This window comes from Oncorhynchus tshawytscha, linkage group LG09, assembly GCF_018296145.1.
Source record: "Oncorhynchus tshawytscha isolate Ot180627B linkage group LG09, Otsh_v2.0, whole genome shotgun sequence".
Classification (NCBI taxonomy): domain Eukaryota; kingdom Metazoa; phylum Chordata; class Actinopteri; order Salmoniformes; family Salmonidae; genus Oncorhynchus; species Oncorhynchus tshawytscha.
Genome location: NC_056437.1, coordinates 68885897 through 68904532, shown reverse-complemented (window position 1 = coordinate 68904532; position 18636 = coordinate 68885897). Strand labels below are relative to the sequence as shown.

The following is an 18636-nucleotide window of genomic DNA, read 5'->3' as shown; positions in this document are numbered from 1 at the left end:
ACGCCGCCCGAACAAGGAGAGGATCCGACTTCGGCGGAAGTCATGACACTAAAAGTAAAAGGAGAACAAAGGATTTCCTTTGTTCTCCATAAAAGTCTACTCTCTCTCTACAGTGTGTCCATCAGGAGATTCTCAGGAATTTACAACGTGCACATAAGACACATAGAAATATTAGGAGGAGCAATGTCTGAGTCCGGAGTATATATATATATACAGTACACGTCAAAAGTTTGGACACACCTCAGGGTTTTCTTTATTTGAACTATTTTCTATTTTGTAGAATAATAGTGAAGACATCTACACTATGAAATAACACAAATGGAATCATGTACTAACCCAAAAAGCATTAAAAGTTGCAGACTTAACCAACCTGTTGATAATGGGTGTCTTCAAATGAATGTTGAATGTTGATGAACACGTTGTCTTGCAAGCACTGCCCCTGAAAACAACCCCTCTAAGTATTTTTTAAAAAATTACATGGAATACAGATTTAGAAATTAGCCTATATTGTCACGCCCTGGTCTTAGTATTTTGTGTTTTCTTTATTTATTTGGCCAGGACAGGGTGTGACATGGGTTTATTTTGTGTAGGGTGTGACATGGGTTTATTTTGTGTTGTGTTTATGTATGGGGGTTTTTCGTAGGTTTTGGGATTGTGGCTTAGTGGGGTTTTCTAGCATAGTCTATGGCTGTCTGAATTGGTGCTTAATCAGAGGCAGGTGATTATCGTTGTCTCTGATTGGGAACCATATTTAGGCAGCCATATTCTTTGAGTGTTTCGTGGGTGATTGTTCCTGTCTCAGTGTTTTTGTATTCACCAGATAGGCTGTATAGGTTTTCACGTTCCGTTTGTTGTTTTGAATTGTTTGTGTTCATCTTCATTAAAGATGTATATTATCAACCACGCTGCATTTTGGTCCGACTCTCCTTCAACGGAAGAAAACCGTAACAGAATCACCCACCACAACAGGACCAAGCGGCGTGGTGACAGGCAGCGGCAGCAGGAGAGACAAAGTTTGGAATATACGACTTGGGAGGAAATAGACAGGTGAGCGTTCGACCCAGAGAGAGTGCCGGAGCCCGCCAGGGATTCGCTGGAGCAGTGCGAAGAGGGGTATAGAAGAATGGAGTTGAAGAGAAAAGCACGGCGGCGCAGAAGGAAGCCCGAGAGTCAGCCCCAAAAATTTCTTGGGGGGGGGCTCAGGGAGAGTGTGGCAGAGTCAGGGTTCAGACCTGAGCCAACTCCCCCTGTTTATCGTGAGGAGCAGCGATCACAGGACTTCTGGACTTGGGAGGAGATATTGGACGGAAAAGGACCCTGGGCACAGCCTGGAGAATATCGCCGCCCCAAAGAAGAACTGGAGGCGGCGAAAGCGGAGAGGCACTGGTATGAAGAGGCAGCACGGCGACGCGGATGGATGCCCGAGAGTCAGCCCCATAAATTTATTGGGGGGGGGGCTCAGGGAGAGTGTGGCAGAGTCAGGGTTCAGACCTGAGCCAACTCCCCCTGTTTATCGTGAGGAGCCAAGGAGGAGACCAGAACCAGAGCCGGTGTTGGAGGTGAGTGAAGCAGAGACTGTGAAGGAGTTAATGGGGAAAGTGGAAGAGAGAGTTATGAGGGAGTTGCTAGGTTGGTGCTTTAGGTACGATATTCGCCCGACAGAGCGTGTCGGGGATTTGATGGCACCTGGGTCAGCACTCCATACTCGTCCTGAGGTGCGTGTTAGTCGGCTGGTGAAGATTGTGCCAGCCTCACGCACTAGGCCTCCTGTGCACCTCCCTAGCCTTGCATGTCCTGTGCCAGCCCTGCTCTCAGGCTCTCCAGTACACCTTCACGGTCCGGTCTATCCAGTGCCACCTCCACACACCAGTCCTCCGGTGGCAGCTCCCCGCACCAGTCTTCCTGTGCGTGTCCTCGACCCAGTACCACCAGTGCCAGCACCATGCACCAGGCCTTCAGTGCGCCTCGCCTGTTCAGCGCTGCCAGAGCCTTTCTCCTCTCCAGCGCTGTCGGAGTCTCCCGCCTGTTTAGCGCTGTCGGAGTCTCCCGCCTGTTTAGCGCTGCCAGAGCCTTCCTCTCCAGCGCTGCCGGAGTCTCCCGCCTGTCTAGCGCTATCAGAGCCTCTCCAGCGCTCCGGAGTCTCCAGCGCTGCCGAGCCTTCCTCCTCTCCAGTCTCCTGCCTGTTCAGCGCAGCCAGAGCTGCCAGTAGGGAGCAGCCAGAGCTGCCAGTCTGCATGGAGCAGCCGGAGCTGCCAGCCGGAGATCAGCATGGAGCAGCCGGAGATGCCAGTCTGCATGGAGCAGCCGGAGCAGCCAGTCTGCATGGAGCAGCCGGAGCAGCCAGTCTGCATGGAGCAGCCGGATATGCCAGTCTGCATGGAGCAGCCGGAGCTGCCAGTCTGCATGGAGCAGCCGGAGCTGCCAGTCTGCATGGAGCAGCCGGAGCTGCCAGTCTGCATGGAGCAGCCGGAGCTGCCAGTCTGCATGGAGCAGCCGGAGATGCCAGTCTGCATGGAGCAGCCGGAGATGCCAGTCTGCATGGAGCAGCCGGAGATGCCAGTCTGCATGGAGCAGCCGGAGCTTCCAGTCTGCATGTAGCAGCCGGAGATGCCAGTCTGCATGGAGCTGCCAGAGCCGCCAGTCTGCATGGATCAGCCAGAGCTGTCAGTCTGCATGGAGCAGCCAGAGCAGCTAGAGCCGCCAGTCAGCCAGGATCCGCCAGTCAGCCAGGATCTTCCAGATCCGCCAGTCAGCCAGGATCCGCCAGTCAGCCAGGATCTTCCAGATCCGCCAGTCAGCCAGGATCCGCCAGTCAGCCAGGATCTGCCGGAACCGCCAGTCAGCCAGGATCCGTCAGTCAGCCAGGATCTGCCGGAACTGCCAGTCAGCCAGGATCTGCCAGAACCACCAGCTAGCCAGGATCTGCCAGAGCCAACTACCTGCCGAGCTTCCCCTCAGTGCCGAGCTTCCCCTCAGTGCCGAGCTTCCCCTCAGTCCCGAGCTTCCCCTCAGTCCCGAGCTTCCCCTCAGTCCCGAGCTTCTCCTCAGTCCCGAGCTTCCCCTCAGTCCCGAGCTTCTACCTCAGTCCCGAGCTGCCCCTCAGTCCAGTGGGGTCCTTGGGGAGGGTTATTAGGCCTAGGTCGGCGGCGAGGGTCGCCAATCAAAGGACGCGTTACAGGGGGAATAAGACTTGGTTGGAGTGGGGTCCACGTCCCGAGCCGGAGCCGCCACCGTGGACAGACGCCCACCCGGACCCTCCCCTATGGGTTTAGGTGTGCGGCCGGGAGTCCGCACCTTGGGTGGGTGGGGGGGGGTTCTGTCACGCCCTGGTCTTAGTATTTTGTGTTTTCTTTATTTATTTGGCCAGGCCAGGGTGTGACATGGGTTTATTTTGTGTTGTGTTTATGTATGGGGGTTTTTCGTAGGTTTTGGGATTGTGGCTTAGTGGGGTTTTCTAGCATAGTCTGTGGCTGTCTGAATTGGTGCTTAATCAGAGGCAGGTGATTATCGTTGTCTCTGATTGGGAACCATATTTAGGCAGCCATATTCTTTGAGTGTTTCGTGGGTGATTGTTCCTGTCTCAGTGTTTTTGTATTCACCAGATAGGCTGTATAGGTTTTCACGTTCCGTTTGTTGTTTTGTATTGTTTGTGTTCATCTTCATTAAAGATGTATATTATCAACCACGCTGCATTTTGGTCCGATTCTCCTTCAACGGAAGAAAACCGTAACATATATATTGTGCTCGGACACAATCATCAATGGTTTACGTCAGCCCACTCACCAAATACTGAAAAAGTGTGATGTTGTGCTTATTTATGATTTTTAGAGGAGCATCCTTCCATGTTCATCCATTCATAAATGTGCAAAATGGAACACTCCGCCATGTAAAACTGGTTATCATGATGGTTGGCTTTTAGCATCTAAATCTTGGTTGGGCAAACTCCCCAAAAAATGTTTATGCATGCCAGCAAAGCCAATATAACATAACACTGAACAGTACAATAATTGCACTATAACGGTGATTAACGGTCCCCACAAACTGTTAGGGCCTACAGAAAGCTGTCCTAACAGCAGAGCTTTCTTTTCAGCACTATGGAGTGCATAGCCAGGTGCTGCTACACCTGGCTATTAGCGGTGCCTTGTCTGTCAGGGAAACAGTTAATTTAGCCTTGTTTCTGCCTTTAAATAAACATACCTAATATGGCTGACTTGCTAAAACAAATGTGATTTCTACTGATAACTGAGTTGTACAAACTACGGCATAAGGGGACTATGAGCGGATAAAGACATTCATGAGCAAGCTAGGAGGGGCGTAATCAATATAACTATTTGTTCAGCACTTTGAAATGTACAGTGACAGAATTCAGAACATGGGACGTTCTTACACTATTCTCCCTGTGCACCAAGTCAGAACCATAGGATAAAAAAGGGGGCATATAAGCAGACATCGAAAGCTCTTACAATATTCAATGATTACGTTTCTCTAAAACAGGCTATAGGCTACATATGCACTGCCAAGTCAGAACAGTAGGCTAAGTTATTAGGGGGAAACTGACCAACTTATCAGGGTGAGGCATATGGTCTACTAACAGCTTACTACACATCATACACTTAGTATTACTTTCATAGCTAGAGTATACATATAAGCCCTGGCATATTACATCATTTATGCAGCAGCATGCAATACATTTTTGAACTCAGCTTGTGTTGCATGCTCACTTGAACAGGAAGGAGGCGCTGCAGTCCATCCTTTGTGCACATTTTTTCATCAAACTTTGTCATCAAAGTCTGGCATTCTCTTGATTTATGGCGCTTCCAAGACAACTGGGAAGTCAAGAAAAAATAACTGGTTAAATCATGACATCATTAAGCTTCAGGTTGGAATGCTAGAGATCCCGACATGAAATTCCGAGTTGGATGACTGTTCAAAACGTATTCTCCCTGTCAGAGCGCGTTTTTTTTCAGAATTCCCAAATGTTTGAACTCACTGAAGTCTTAGATTTCCCAGTTGTTTCCAGTTGTTTTGAACACATAAAAAGTCATGCTGGATTGACACCATGGACAATGTACTCAACATTTTCTGGCCCTTGTTGTTGAAAGTTTATCCTTTTAATGTTGGAAAGAGACTCTTAAACCCACACACAAGTCTACTGAATAGCAGGCTAGTTATTAGAAATTAGCCACTGATTCCTTCCAAACCCCTCATTGTTGAATTTGCAGTTTCCAACTTGTTGTGTAATGTTCATGTCTAATTTCTGGTGAGCACTGATACGTTTTTTCTACAGCATCTCTTCATATGACAAGGCTTGAAAAGGATTTAACAGTAGATTGTCAATGTGAGTCATGATGATGACTGCTTGACTAGCTTGCGAGCTAAGATTTTGAAAGCTGGATGTTGACTTTATCAGTCCAATCAAAGCTACGGTAGATAGAACATGATTTAACATAATTTTATCTGTGGCCAATGACCTTGAGCCTTCTTGGATGGGTAATTCTAATGTAACTCTATGTCAGCACCTGTTAGCAATGTACGTTATTCTTCAATAACACAATATCCAAAGCAAATCAGGGGAGAAAAATTGGTTTATTCAGAGAGGACAAATCCAGATGTAATGCTGGGAGGTAGATGTTCAGATGTTCAGTCTACTCTGTCCTCAGATTTTCCCCACCGAACAAAGGAACAGGATGCCATTTATAACCCCTCCACCCTAGCCTGGGGTTGACCAATCAGAAGTCCTTGCAGTACAACTTGGCCAATGGCCAAATCCTGCCCCCGACTCAATGTACAGACCAGTGACAACGTGGCACACATAGCACACGTCGCTCTGAGTTCAGAAGTGGCATTCCACAGATTCTGGACAGATGTTGAACTGAAACCCAACTCCTATTTACAATTTGCTATTGACCATTAGTACTCTATTTTGTTGTCCTCTCATCCTCTGCATTGTGTATTTATCATCAAAATATTCTTATACACCCAAGGGGCTTAACAACTTCTTAGGGATCAAATCCCTTCAACGGGATCAATTTGACAACATCCGGTGAAATGCAGAGCGCCAAATTCAAATTAAATTACTATAAATTTTAAACTTTCATGAAATCACACATGCGATACATCAAATTAAAGCTACACTTGTTGTTAATCCAGCCAACCTGTCAGATTCAAAAGGCTTTACGACAAAAGCAAACCATGCTATTATCTGAGGACAGCACCCGATCAAACAAACACAGACAATCATAATTCAACCCGCAAGGCGCGACACACAACTCAGAAATAACGATATAATTCATGCCTTACCTTTGACGTGCTTCTTCTGTTGGCATTCCAATATGTCCCATAAACATCACAAATTGTCCTTTCTTTCGAGTTATTCCATCGTTATATATCCAAATTGTCCATTTATTTGGTGCGTTTGATCCAGAAAAACACTGGTTCCAACTCGCGCAACATGACTACAAAATATCTAATAAGTTCAACTTTGTCCAAACATTTCAAACTTTCCTAATACAACTTTAGGTATTTTTTACGTAAAAAATAAATAGATAAAGACGGGATAAACTGCGTTCAATAGCGGATAAAAACAAAGTGGAGCGAGCTTTCAGGTCACACACCTCTAACAAACAGTACACTTCACTCGACCCTCGTTCTGAACTGCCCTACTTCTTCATTACAGAAAGGAAAAACATCAACCAATTTCTAAATACTGTTGACATCTAGTGGAAGCGATAGGAACTGCAAGCAAGTGCCTTAGAAATCTAGATCCACATAGAAGACCCATTGAACCGAGAGTGACCTCAAAAAACACATTTCTGGTTGGTTTGTCCTCGTGTCACACCCTGGCCTTAGTTATCTTTGTTTTCTTTATTATTTTGGCTAGGTCAGGGTGTGACATGGGGGATTTATGTGTTTGGTCTGGTCTAGGGGTTTTGTATGTTTATGGGGTGTTTTCTAGTCTATGTGTTTATGTAAGTCTATGGTTGCCTAGATTGGTTCTCAATTAGAGGCAGGTGTTTCTCGTTGTCTCTGATTGGGAACCATATTTAGGCAGCCATGTTCTTTGGGTATTTTGTGGGTGATTGTTTCCTGTGTCAGTGTTTGTGCCACACGGGACTGTTTCGTTGCCAGTTCACTTTGTTGTTTTGTATTTGTGTTCATGTTAAATACCATGGACACTTACCACGCCGCATATTGGTCCGATCCTTGCTACACCTCCTCTTCAGTGGTGGTAACGGGCAGCAGCAACAGCGGCCGAGGACACAAGACTCCTGCACGTGGGAGGAAATCCTAGAGGGGAGAGGACCCTGGGCTAAGCCAGGGGAATAACGCTGACCCAAAGTGCAGCAGGAGAGGCAGCAGCAGCAGAGGCAGCAGCAGCAGCCTGAGAGGCATCAGCAGCAGCAGCCTGAGAGGCATCAGCAGCAGCAATGTCAGGATTCCTGGACATTTGATGACATTTTGGATGGCAAGGGTTGCTACACATGGGAGGAGATCCTGGCTGGTAGGGATCGCCTACCATGGGAACAGGTGGAGGCAGCGAGAAGAGCAGAGGCAGTCGGAGAGAGGAGCTAACGATACGAGGGAACGCGACTGGCAAGGAAGCCCGAGAGGCAGCTGCTAGAGTCTTCCGCCTGTCCAGAGCTGCTAGAGTCTCCCGCCTGTCCAGAGCTGCTAGAGTCTCCCGCCTGTCCAGAGCTGCTAGAGTCTCCCTCATGTCCAGAGCTGCTAGAGTCTCCCGCCTTTTCAGCGCTGCCAGAGCCTTGCTCCTCTCCAGCGCTGCTAGAGTCTCCCGCTTATCCAGAGCTCCTAGAGTCTCCGGCCAGCCTGTCCTGAGCTGCTAGAGTCTTCCGCCTGTCCAGAGCTGCTAGAGTCTCCCGCCAGTCTGTCCTGAGCTGCTAGAGTCTCCCGCCTGTCCAGAGCTGCTAGAGTCTCCTGCCTGTCCAGAGCTGCTAGAGTCTCCCGCCTGTCCAGAGCTCCTAGAGTCTCCGGCCAGTCTGTCCTGAGCTGCGAGAGTCTCCCGCCTGTCCAGAGCTGCTAGAGTCTCCCGCCTGTCCAGAGCTGCTAGAGTCTCCCGCCTGTCCAGAGCTGCTAGAGTATCCCGCCTGTCCAGAGCTGCTAGAGTCTCCCGCCTGTCCAGAGCTGCTAGAGTCTCCCGCCTGTCCAGAGCTGCTAGAGTCTCCCGCCTGTCCAGAGCTGCTAGAGTCTCCCGCCTGTCCAGAGCTGCTAGAGTCTCCTGCCTGTCCAGAGCTCCTAGAGTCTCCGGCCAGTCTGTCCTGAGCTGCTAGAGTCTCCCACCTGTCCAGAGCTGCTAGAGTCTCCCGCCTGTCCAGAGCTGCTAGAGTCTCCCGCCTGTCCATAGCTGCTAGAGTCTCCCGCCTGTCCAGAGCTCCTAGAGTCTCCGGCCAGTCTGTCCTGAGCTGCTAGAGTCTCCTGCCTGTCCAGAGCTGCTAGAGTCTCCCGCCTGTCCAGAGCTGCCAGAGTCGCCAGTCTGCAAGGAGCCGCCAGAGTCGCCAGTCTGCAAGGAGCCGCCAGAGCCGCCAGTCTGCAAGGAGCCGCTAGAGCCGCCGGTCTGCAAGGAGCCGCCAGAGCCGCCGGTCAGCCAGGATCCGCCAGAGCCGCCGGTCAGCCAGGATCTGCCAGAGCCGCCAGTCTGCAAGGAGCCGCCAGAGCCGCCGGTCAGCCAGGATCCGCCAGAGCCGCCGGTCAGCCAGGATCCGCCAGAGCCGCCGGTCAGCCAGGATCCGCCAGAGCCGCCGGTCAGCCAGGAGCTGCCAGAGCCGCCAGTCTGCAAGGAGCCGCCAGAACCGCCAGTCAGCCAGGAGCCGCCAGAGCCGCCAGAGCTGCCAGTCAGCCAGGATCCGCCAGAGCCGCCAGTCAGCCAGGAGCCGTCAGAGCCGCCATTCAGCCAGGAGCCACCAGAGCCGCCAGTCTGCAAGGAGCCGCCAGAGCCGCCGGTCTGCAAGGAGCCGCCAGAGCCGCCGGTCAGCCAGGATCTGCCAGAGCCACCAGTCTGCAAGGAGCCGCCAGAGCTGCCAGTCAGCCAGGATCCGCCAGAGCCGCCGGTCAGCCAGGAGCCGTCAGAGCCGCCATTCAGCCAGGATCTGCCAGAGTCACCAGTCAGCCAGGAGCCGCCAGAGCCGGCATTCAGCCAGGAGCCGCCAGAGCCGCCAGTCTGCAAGGAGCCGCCAGAGCCGCCGGTCTGCAAGGAGCCGCCAGAGCTGCCGGTCAGCCAGGATCTGCCAGAGCCGCCAGTCTGCAAGGAGCCGCCAGAACCGCCAGTCAGCCAGGAGCCGCCAGAGCCGCCAGAGCTGCCAGTCAGCCAGGATCCGCCAGAGCCGCCAGTCAGCCAGGAGCCGTCAGAGCCGCCATTCAGCCAGGAGCCACCAGAGCCGCCAGTCTGCAAGGAGCCGCCAGAGCCGCCGGTCTGCAAGGAGCCGCCAGAGCCGCCGGTCAGCCAGGATCTGCCAGAGCCGCCAGTCTGCAAGGAGCCGCCAGAGCTGCCAGTCAGCCAGGATCCGCCAGAGCCGCCGGTCAGCCAGGAGCCGCCAGAGCTGCCAGTCAGCCAGGATCCGCCAGAGCTGCCAGTCAGCCTGGATTCGCCAGAGCTGCCAGTCAGCCAGGATCCGCCAGAGCCGCCATTCAGCCAGGATCTGCCAGAGTCACCAGTCAGCCAGGAGCCGCCAGAGCCGGCATTCAGCCAGGAGCCGCCAGAGCCGCCAGTCTGCAAGGAGCCGCCAGAGCCGGCGGTCTGCAAGGAGCCGCCAGAGCCGCCGGTCTGCAAGGATCCGCCAGAGCCGCCGGTCAGCCAGAATCCGCCAGAGCCGCCGTTCAGCCAGGATCTGCCAGAGCCGCCAGTCTGCAAGGAGCCGCCAGAGCCGCCGGTCAGCCAGGATCCGCCAGAGCCGCCGGTCAGCCAGGAGCCGCCAGAGCTGCCAGTCAGCCAGGATCCGCCAGAGCCGCCAGTCAGCCAGGAGCCGCCAGAGCCGCCATTCAGCCAGGAGCTTCCAGAGCCGCCAGTCAGCCTGGATTTGCCAGAGCCGCCAGTCAGCCAGGATCTGCCAGAGCCACCATTCAGCCAGGATCCGCCAGAGCCGCCATTCAGCCAGGTTCTGCCAGAGCCGCCAGTCAGCCAGGATCCGCCAGAGCCGTCAGTCAGCCAGGATCCGCCAGAGCCGCCAGTCAGCCAGGATCCGCCAGAGCCGCCGGTCAGCCAGGAGCCGCCAGAGCTGCCAGTCAACCAGGATCCGCCAGAGCCGCCAGTCAGCCAGGAGCCGCCAGAGCCGCCATTCAGCCAGGAGCTGCCAGAGCCGCCAGTCAGCCTGGATTCGCCAGAGCCGCCAGTCAGCCAGGATCCGCCAGAGCCACCATTCAGCCAGGATCCGCCAGAGCCGCCATTCAGCCAGGATCTGCCAGAGCCGCCAGTCAGCCAGGATCCGCCAGAGCCGTCAATCAGCCAGGATCCGCCAGAGCCGCCAGTCAGCCAGGATCCGCCAGAGCCGCCAGTCAGCCAGGATCCGCCAGAGCCGTCAGTCAGCCAGGATCCGCCAGAGCCACCAGTCAGCCAGGATCCGCCAGAGCCGTCAACCAGCCTGAGCTACCTCTCAGTCCTGAGCTACCTCTCAGTCCTGAGCTACCTCTCAGTCCTGAGCTACCTCTCAGTCCTGAGCTACCCCTCAGTCCTGAGTTACCCCTCAGTCCTGAGCTACCTCTCAGTCCTGAGCTACCTCTCAGTCCTGAGCTGCCCCTCAGCCCTAAGCTACCCCTCAGTCCGGAGGAGTTTGTTTAGTCCAGTGGGGCCCTTTTAGTAGGGTTGCCAGTCCTAAGTTGGCGGCGAGGGTCGCCGTTCCTAGGAGGCCACAAGAACGGACTAAGACTATGGTGGAGTGGGGTCCACGTCCCGCGCTATAGCCGTCACCGTGGACAGACGCCCACCCAGACCCTCTCCTATGGATTTAGGTGTCGGAAGTCTGCACCTTTGGGGGGGGTTACTGTCACGCCCTGGCTTTAGTTATCTTTGTTTTCTTTATTATTTTGGCTAGGTCAGGGTGTGACATGGGGGATTTATGTGTTTTGTCTGGTCTAGGGATTTTGTATGTTTATGGGGTGTGGCCTAGTCTAGGTGTTTATGTAAGTCTATGGTTGCCTAGATTGGTTCTCAATCAGAGGCAGGTGTTTATCGTTGTCTCTGATTGGGAACTATATTTAGGCAGCCATGTTCTTTGGGTATTTTGTGGGTGATTGTTTCCTGTGTCAGTGTTTGTGCCACACGGGACTGTTTCGTTGCCAGTTCACTTTGTTGTTTTGTATTTGTGTTCATGTTGAGTGTTCTTATTAAATACCATGGACACTTACCATGCCGCATATTGGTCCGATCCTTGCCACACCTCCTCTTCAGAGGAAGGGGAGGAAATCTGGCGTGATACCTCGGGGTGTCGCCTGCCAAATAAGTTCTGTTATACTCACAGACATCAGTCAAATAGTTTTAGAAACTTCAGAGTGTTTTTATCCAAATCTACTAATAATATGTATATCCTAGCTTCTGGGCCTGAGTAGCAGGCAGAGTAGCAAACATCCGAAGATCATCAAAGGTAAATTATTAATTTGATTGCTTTTCTGATTTTCGTGACCAAGCTACCTGATGCTAAGTGTACTTAATGTTTTATCGTGCGATCGATAAACATACAAAAACGCTTGGATTGCTTATAACTGTAAAGCATCATTTCAAAATCTGACACGACAGGTGGATTAACAAAAGGCTAAACTGTGTTTTCCTATATTGCACTTGTGATTTCATGAATATAAATATTTGTAGTAATATTTATTGTATGTGGCGTTATGCTATTCAGCGGTTGTTGATGACACTTATCCCGATAGTGGGATTGCAGCCATAACAAGTTTGAACTAAAATATTTTTTAAAAACATTGTTTGCAAACTGATATCTGACACGTATTAATACCAAAATTACATGCAAAACAGGCAACAACAAAAACAAAACTGTATTTCTTGCTAAAGAGGTAGGGATTGAAACAGGTGGGGCTCTGAGTATTATACCATACAATGTAAACACGTATATACTCCATTCTAGATGTTAAATAATGACCTCATATAACCTCATACCATTATACAAATGGATATACAGTATATATCTACAATAACTCTATTCTATCAAGAAATTCCAAGTTTTATGAAAGGACTGTGTGCTGCCACATTGGCCTATTTAATACACACTTTGTCTAATGTTATACAACAATTGACTTCATTTATCCACTGAGAATTATTAGGAGGATCCCCATGATGCCACTTAAAAGGTATATATACAGAGGGGCAAAAAAGTATTTAGTCAGCCACCAATTGTGCAAGTTCTCCCACTTAAAAAGATGAGAGAGGCCTGTAATTTTCAGCATAGGCACACTTCAACTATGACAGACAAAATGAGAAAATAATTCCAGAAAATCACATTGTAGGATTTTTTATGAATTTATTTGCAAATTGTGGTGGAAAATAAGTATTTGGTCACCTACAAACAAACAGGATTTCTGGCTCTCACAGACCTGTAACTTCTTCTTTAAGAGGCTCCTCTGTCCTCCACTCGTTACCTGTGTTAATGGCACCTGTTTGAACTTGTTATCAGTATAAAAGACACCTGTCCACAACCTCAAACAGTCACACTCCACGATGGCCAAGACCAAAGAGCTATCAAAGGACACCAGAAACAAAATTGTAGACCTGCACTAGGCTGGGAAGACTGAATCTGTAATAGGTAAGCAGCTAGGTTTGAAGAAATCAACTGTGGGAGCAATTATTAGGAAATGGAAGACATACAAGACCACTGATAATCTCCCTCGATCTGGGGCAACCCCACACAAGATCTCACCCCGTGAGGTGAAAATGATCACAAGAACGGTGAGCAACAATCCCAGAACCACACGGGGGGACCTAGTGAAAGACCTGCAGAGAGCTGGGACCAAAGTAACAAAGCCTACATCAGTAACACACTACGCCGCCAGGGACTCAAATCCTGCAGTGCCAGACGTGTCCCCCTGCTTAAGCCAGTACATGTCCAGGCCCGTCTGAAGTTTGCTAGAGAGCATTTGGATGATCCAGAAGAAGATTGGGAGAATGTCATATGGTCAGATGAAACCAAATATAACTTTTTGGTAAAAACTCAACTCGTCGTGTTTGGAGGACAAAGAATGCTGAGTTGCATCTGAAGAACACCATAACTACTGTGAAGCATGGGGGTGGAAACATCATGCTTTGGGGCTGTTTTTCTGCAAAGGGACCAGGACGACTGATCCGTGTAAAGGAAAGAATGAATGGGGCCATGTATTGTGAGATTTTGAGTGAAAACCTCATTCCATCAGCAAGGGCATTGAAGATGAAACGTGGCTGGGTCTTTTTGCATGACAAATATCCCAAACACACCGCCCGGACAATGAAGGAGTGGCTTCGTAAAAAGAAGCATTTCAAGGTCCTGGAGTGGCCTAGCCAGTCTCCAGATCTCAACCCCATAGAAAATCTTTGGAGGGAGTTGAAAGTCCGTGTTGCCCAGCAACAGCCCCAAAACATCACTGCTCTAGAGGAGATCTGCATGGAGGAATGGGCCAAAATACCAGTAACAGCGTGTGGAAACCTTGTGAAGACTTACAGAAAACGTTTGACCTCTGTCATTGCCAACAAAGGGTATATAACAAAGTATTGAGATCAACTTTTGTTATTGACCAAATACTTATTTTCCACCATAATTTGCATATAAATTCATTAAAAATCCTACAATGTGATTTTCTGGGGGGAAAAAAATCTAATTTTGTCTGTCATAGTTGAAGTGTACCTATGATGAAAATTACAGGCCTCTCTCATCTTTTGAAGTGGGAGAACTTGCACAATTGGTGGCTGACTGAACACTTTTTTGCCCCACTGTATATGACTAAGCTATATAAATTATTAGTTTTTATTTCTTGCCCACCAGCACCCTGCCTCGTTCAGGGGACTAAACTATTATCCATTGAAAGTATTGCTTGTTTTTTGTCTCTTTTTCCATTTTGTCTTTTTTCTTATTTCTCCTCCAATCGTAGTAAGACATACAAGTGTTTAATACAATGGACAGACTTTATAAATGAAAATCCACAAGGTCAAGTGGGAGCTAAAAATTCTGGTTCTGGTCCCCCAGATTATCCTCTACTCCTCACCCAGATCTCCCCACCCCCTTCAGCCACCTGCCCTTGTGTGATTACCACACATAAAACGAACAGGAAAAACATGAACAGCAACACTCACAAAGTACAAAAACACAGTAAAAATAGTTACATAAAGAAACAAAAACTACAAGCATACATAAACTTAAAGTAGAAATTAATATTTGACTAATCAGCAACAAGTTTAATGTGCATCCCCTATGATGGTTAGATGAGATGTTATAAATCCACACTCATTAGTTTCAGACAAGAATGAAATTTGGAAAATTTGTACTAAATACGTTTTTATTCACGTTTGCAATATTATTCTTTCACTGGTTTTTCAAGTAGACCGGCAATACAGTTGAGTTCAACACATGTACAAAAGGGAAATACAAAATATAAATTATAAAAATAAAAAACAATAATTTATGGATTTAAATATAATAAATAGACTGACAGGGTCCCACATGATTGTATTCATGCTTTATAAACTGGTAAGGGCGTAGCTTCTGAAATGAGTCTGGATGATCAGTACATCTGTGCTGCAAGGATATCCAATCTTTGCAGATGACGTTTCATCTCTTTCCTGATGAGCTCCCACGCCTGTGCACTGTAGTTCTGAAAAAAACAGAAAATTTCAAATATTAGAGGGGTGACCTATCTTGGCAAAATAATGAACATATTGTCTTGAACAACAGAGTAGGACTGGTGCCAAATGTAAAGCTTCTCAGAGTAGGAGTGCTGATTTAGGATCAGTTTTGTCTTTTGGATCACTATAAACAAGGACAGAGGAGACCTGATACTAGATCAGCACTTCTCTGAGATGCTTGATACATACGGCCCCAGAACCCACTTTTTTTTTTAAATGAACACTGCTCAAGTTTAGCCTAGCCTAGTTTATATTCATTTGACTACATGCATTAAACATGTTGCCATATGAAACCAAACTCACCATTTTTCTCAGAACCTTACTATTCAACTTCTTGAAGTACCGTTTCAGTCTCCTCTCAGGTTTCATGGCAGGTGATACCTGTTGGACAAAATTAAACAAAACATTAGCGTCATACAGATGTAGGATCTTCATTTGATCAATTTTTTTTTTTCTTGCACGGCAGGAAATGGAACCTTAACATGTATTCAATGTTTGAAAAGGATTCTAAAGATTGTAATTTCCACTTTAAAATATCAAACTTGATTTGCCATAATGAAATATGAATCAAAGCTTACAAAAAATGTTCATTAATAATAATCCACAATAATTTACATTTCTCATTGCTGCAGTATTATTTATGTGACGTCGCAAAATGACTCAAAATCTGTAATTACCCATACACAGTAAGTTCGGAAAGTATTCAGACCCCTTCCCTTTTTCCAAATTTTGTTAAGTTACAGCCTTATTCTAAAATGGATTAAAGAAAAAGAATCCTCATCAATCTACACACAATATCCAATAATGACAATGCAAAAACATAAATACCTTATTGACATATGAATTCAGACCCTTTGCTTTGAGATTCAAAATTCAGCTCAGGTGCATCCTGTTTTCATTGATCATCCCGGAGATGTTTCTACACTTTGATTGGAGTCCACCCGAAGTAAAATCAACTGATTGAACATGATTTGGAAAGGCACAAACCTGTATATTTAAGGTCCTACAGTTGACAGTGCATGTCAGAGCAAAAACCAGGCCATGAAGTTGAGGAAATCGTCCGCAGAGCTCCGAGACAAGATTGTGTCGAGTTACAGATCTGGGAAAGGGTACTTTGTAACCACCAAGACTTACTAGAGCTGGCCGCCAGGTCAAACTGAGCAATCAGGGGTAGAAGGGCCATTGTCAGGGAGGTGACCAAGAACCCGATGGTCACTCTGACAGAGCTCCAGATTTCCTCTGTGGGGATGGGAAAGCCATCGAGAAAGACAACCATCTCTGCAGTACTCCACCGATCAGGCCTTTATGGTAAAGTGGCCAGACGGAAGCCACTCCTCAGTAAAAGGCACATTGCAGCCCGCTTGGAGTTTGCCAAAAGGCACCTAAAGGACTTTCAGACCATGAGAAACAAGTGTCTGTATTTGGCCTGAATGCCAATCATCACATCTGGAGGAAACCTTGCACCATCCCTACAGTTAAGTATCATGGTGGCAGCATCATGCTGTGGGGATGTTTTTCATTGGCAGGGACTGGGAGACTAGTCAGGATCGGGGGAAAGATGAACGGAGCAAAGTACAGAGACATCCTTGATGAAAACCTGCTCCAGAGCGCTCAGGACCTCAGACTGGGGCAAAGGTTCACCTTCCAACAGGACAACGACCCTAAGCATACAGCCAAGACAACACAGGAGTGGCTTCGGGACAAGTCTCTGAATGTCCTTGAGTGGCCCAGCCAGAGCCCGGACTTGACCTGATCGAACATCACTGGAGAGACCTGAAAATAGCTGTGCAGCAACGCACCCTATCCAACCTGATAGATCTTGAGAGGATCTGCAGAGAAGAATGACAGAAATTCCCCAAATACAGATGTGCCAAGCTTGTAGCATGATACCCAATAAGACTCAAGGCTGTAATCACTGCCAAAGGTTCTTCAACAAAGTACTGAGTAAAGGGTCTGAATACTTATGTAAATGTGATATTTCAGTTTTTTATTGTTAATACATTTGCAAAAATGTATAAAACACGGTTTTGCTTTGTCATTATTGGGTATTGTGTGTGGATTGATGAGGGGGGAAATCTATTTAATCAATTTGAGAAAAAGCTGTAACGTAACAAAATGTGGAACAAGTCAAGGGGTTGAATACTTTATATGCACTTTATACATAGATTTTTCCAATTGTAGAGTTAGTAGGCTACACCTAAACCAGGGCACTCCAACAATGTTCCAGGAGAAACTACCTTCCTGAAGGTTTTCACTCCAACCCTAATCTACAACACATGATTAATTAGGTGGTTGACAAACTGAATCAGGTTAGTTACAACTGGGGTTGGCGCGAAAACCTACAGGAAGGTAACTCTCCAAGAATGGGGTTGGAGAGCCCTGACCAAAACAGGGATTATACTTTAAATAGACCCGTTACTTACACAGGAATTAAGGTTCTCCAATTGGCGTTCTAGAATGTTGAGGAAATCGTCCAGGTTTTTCTTGTCCCAGGTGACAGATTTCATATTCCCATCAAACAGTTTTGTGATTTGATAGATGGTCTCTTTCAGGAATATGACTTTGTCCTCAAACTACACAGGAAGATATAAAAAGAAGATTAGAAACAGTATAGGCTTCTGTTATGCCATCAATATAACATTGGGTCAAGATCGCCATACCAAAGCATATCAGAACATGATAAGTCAAAATTCTAGTCTTTACCTCAGCATCATCTATGTGTCTGTAAAGTGATGTTGGGAAAAGGACAGGGGCATTCTGTTTTGTGATATCTCCTCCCTGGAAAACAATCAATATAGTATGTTAAGTCACGTGTCAAATACTTCAAGAACAATCAAGACAGACATAAAGTATAGCTTATACTGCAAGTACAGTAGGCCTAATGTAGATAGCGTCTCTTGATCTAGCTGTCATTATAGCATTAGAGCCCTTTTACTATGTACATTCAAATATAGGCTAACAGTTTTTTAACACAGATGCTAAACATGAAACACATTACTATTTTGCTTGGTTGGTTGTTTTGCTATCCTTAATACATGCATTCAGTCTCCTCTTACAGTGCGCTAATAACTCACCATCTGGTCCAGCAGGGAAAGGTATTCTGCGCTCAAGTGACCGTAGTGGTGTCGGATCCAGTCACAGCAATGACACACGCTCTGCATACTGCAAATAATAAGAAAAATACAACTCCAGCTCTGCATTGTATACATTGTAAATAGCAGTTTGTTTCGCTGTTAGTTATCCAGATGAGTTTGAACATCTTGGCTGTGTTAAGTAGTTTTATGTGGAATTGGGAAAGGGAAAGCTGCATAGAGAAATCCCCCTGATCAACCTACCGGAGGCGGGAACTTTCATTTTCCAGACTAGCACATGTAGCACTTGGAATTCCATGCCTGCCCCGTCTCCTGGACGAACAAATCCATGTAAATCTATTCACATTTTCCTTGAAATCAGCTTTAAATTATAGTTGAACCACAAAATAAGATTATTCAATTTAGATATCGGCTAGACTATTACTATAGCGAGAATAGGCTATTCGCGAGCTTTGCTTTCAACTGCCAATAACTTCGCTTGAACCGATAGAAAAAAGTCTGATAACAAAATCGTCGAAGTCGAAATAAAACCCACACTTTTAAAGAAATGTAGCCATATAATACATTAATTTAGTGGGTTTCGTTCAAAGTTAGTCCGAAATGTTGTTCCGTTGTCTTCTGCTGTTGCGCTTCAAATGAAAAGTGAATGGGAGACGTCAGCGTCAATACCCACATCTCTCAACTTTCATTTTCACGATGACGTAACCCACTTTCACC

At 47.6% G+C, this 18636-nt stretch overlaps 2 protein-coding genes across 3 annotated transcripts in view; one reads left to right on the top strand and one right to left on the bottom strand.

Moving 5' to 3' along the window:
• The window catches only part of LOC112259172 (interferon a3-like), a 148176-nt gene that overhangs the window by 11720 nt on the left and 117820 nt on the right, over positions 1–18636 (top strand). The gene's annotated exons all lie outside the window — the stretch shown is intronic.
• Positions 14473–18566, bottom strand: LOC112258508 (interferon a3). 2 transcript variants are annotated; one of them, XM_024432929.2, is made up of 6 exons: positions 18163–18566; positions 17902–17989; positions 17531–17605; positions 17251–17400; positions 15131–15208; positions 14473–14796 (listed from the first exon to the last, which is right to left on the bottom strand). In XM_024432929.2, exons 2-6 carry the CDS (start codon positions 17986–17988, stop codon positions 14707–14709), a joined length of 480 nt encoding a protein of 159 aa, XP_024288697.1. In that variant the 5' UTR covers position 17989; positions 18163–18566; the 3' UTR covers positions 14473–14706. The 2 variants fall into 2 exon arrangements, with proteins under 2 accessions (XP_024288697.1, XP_024288696.1); XM_024432928.2 differs by lacking the exon at positions 18163–18566 and having other exon boundaries at positions 17902–18036.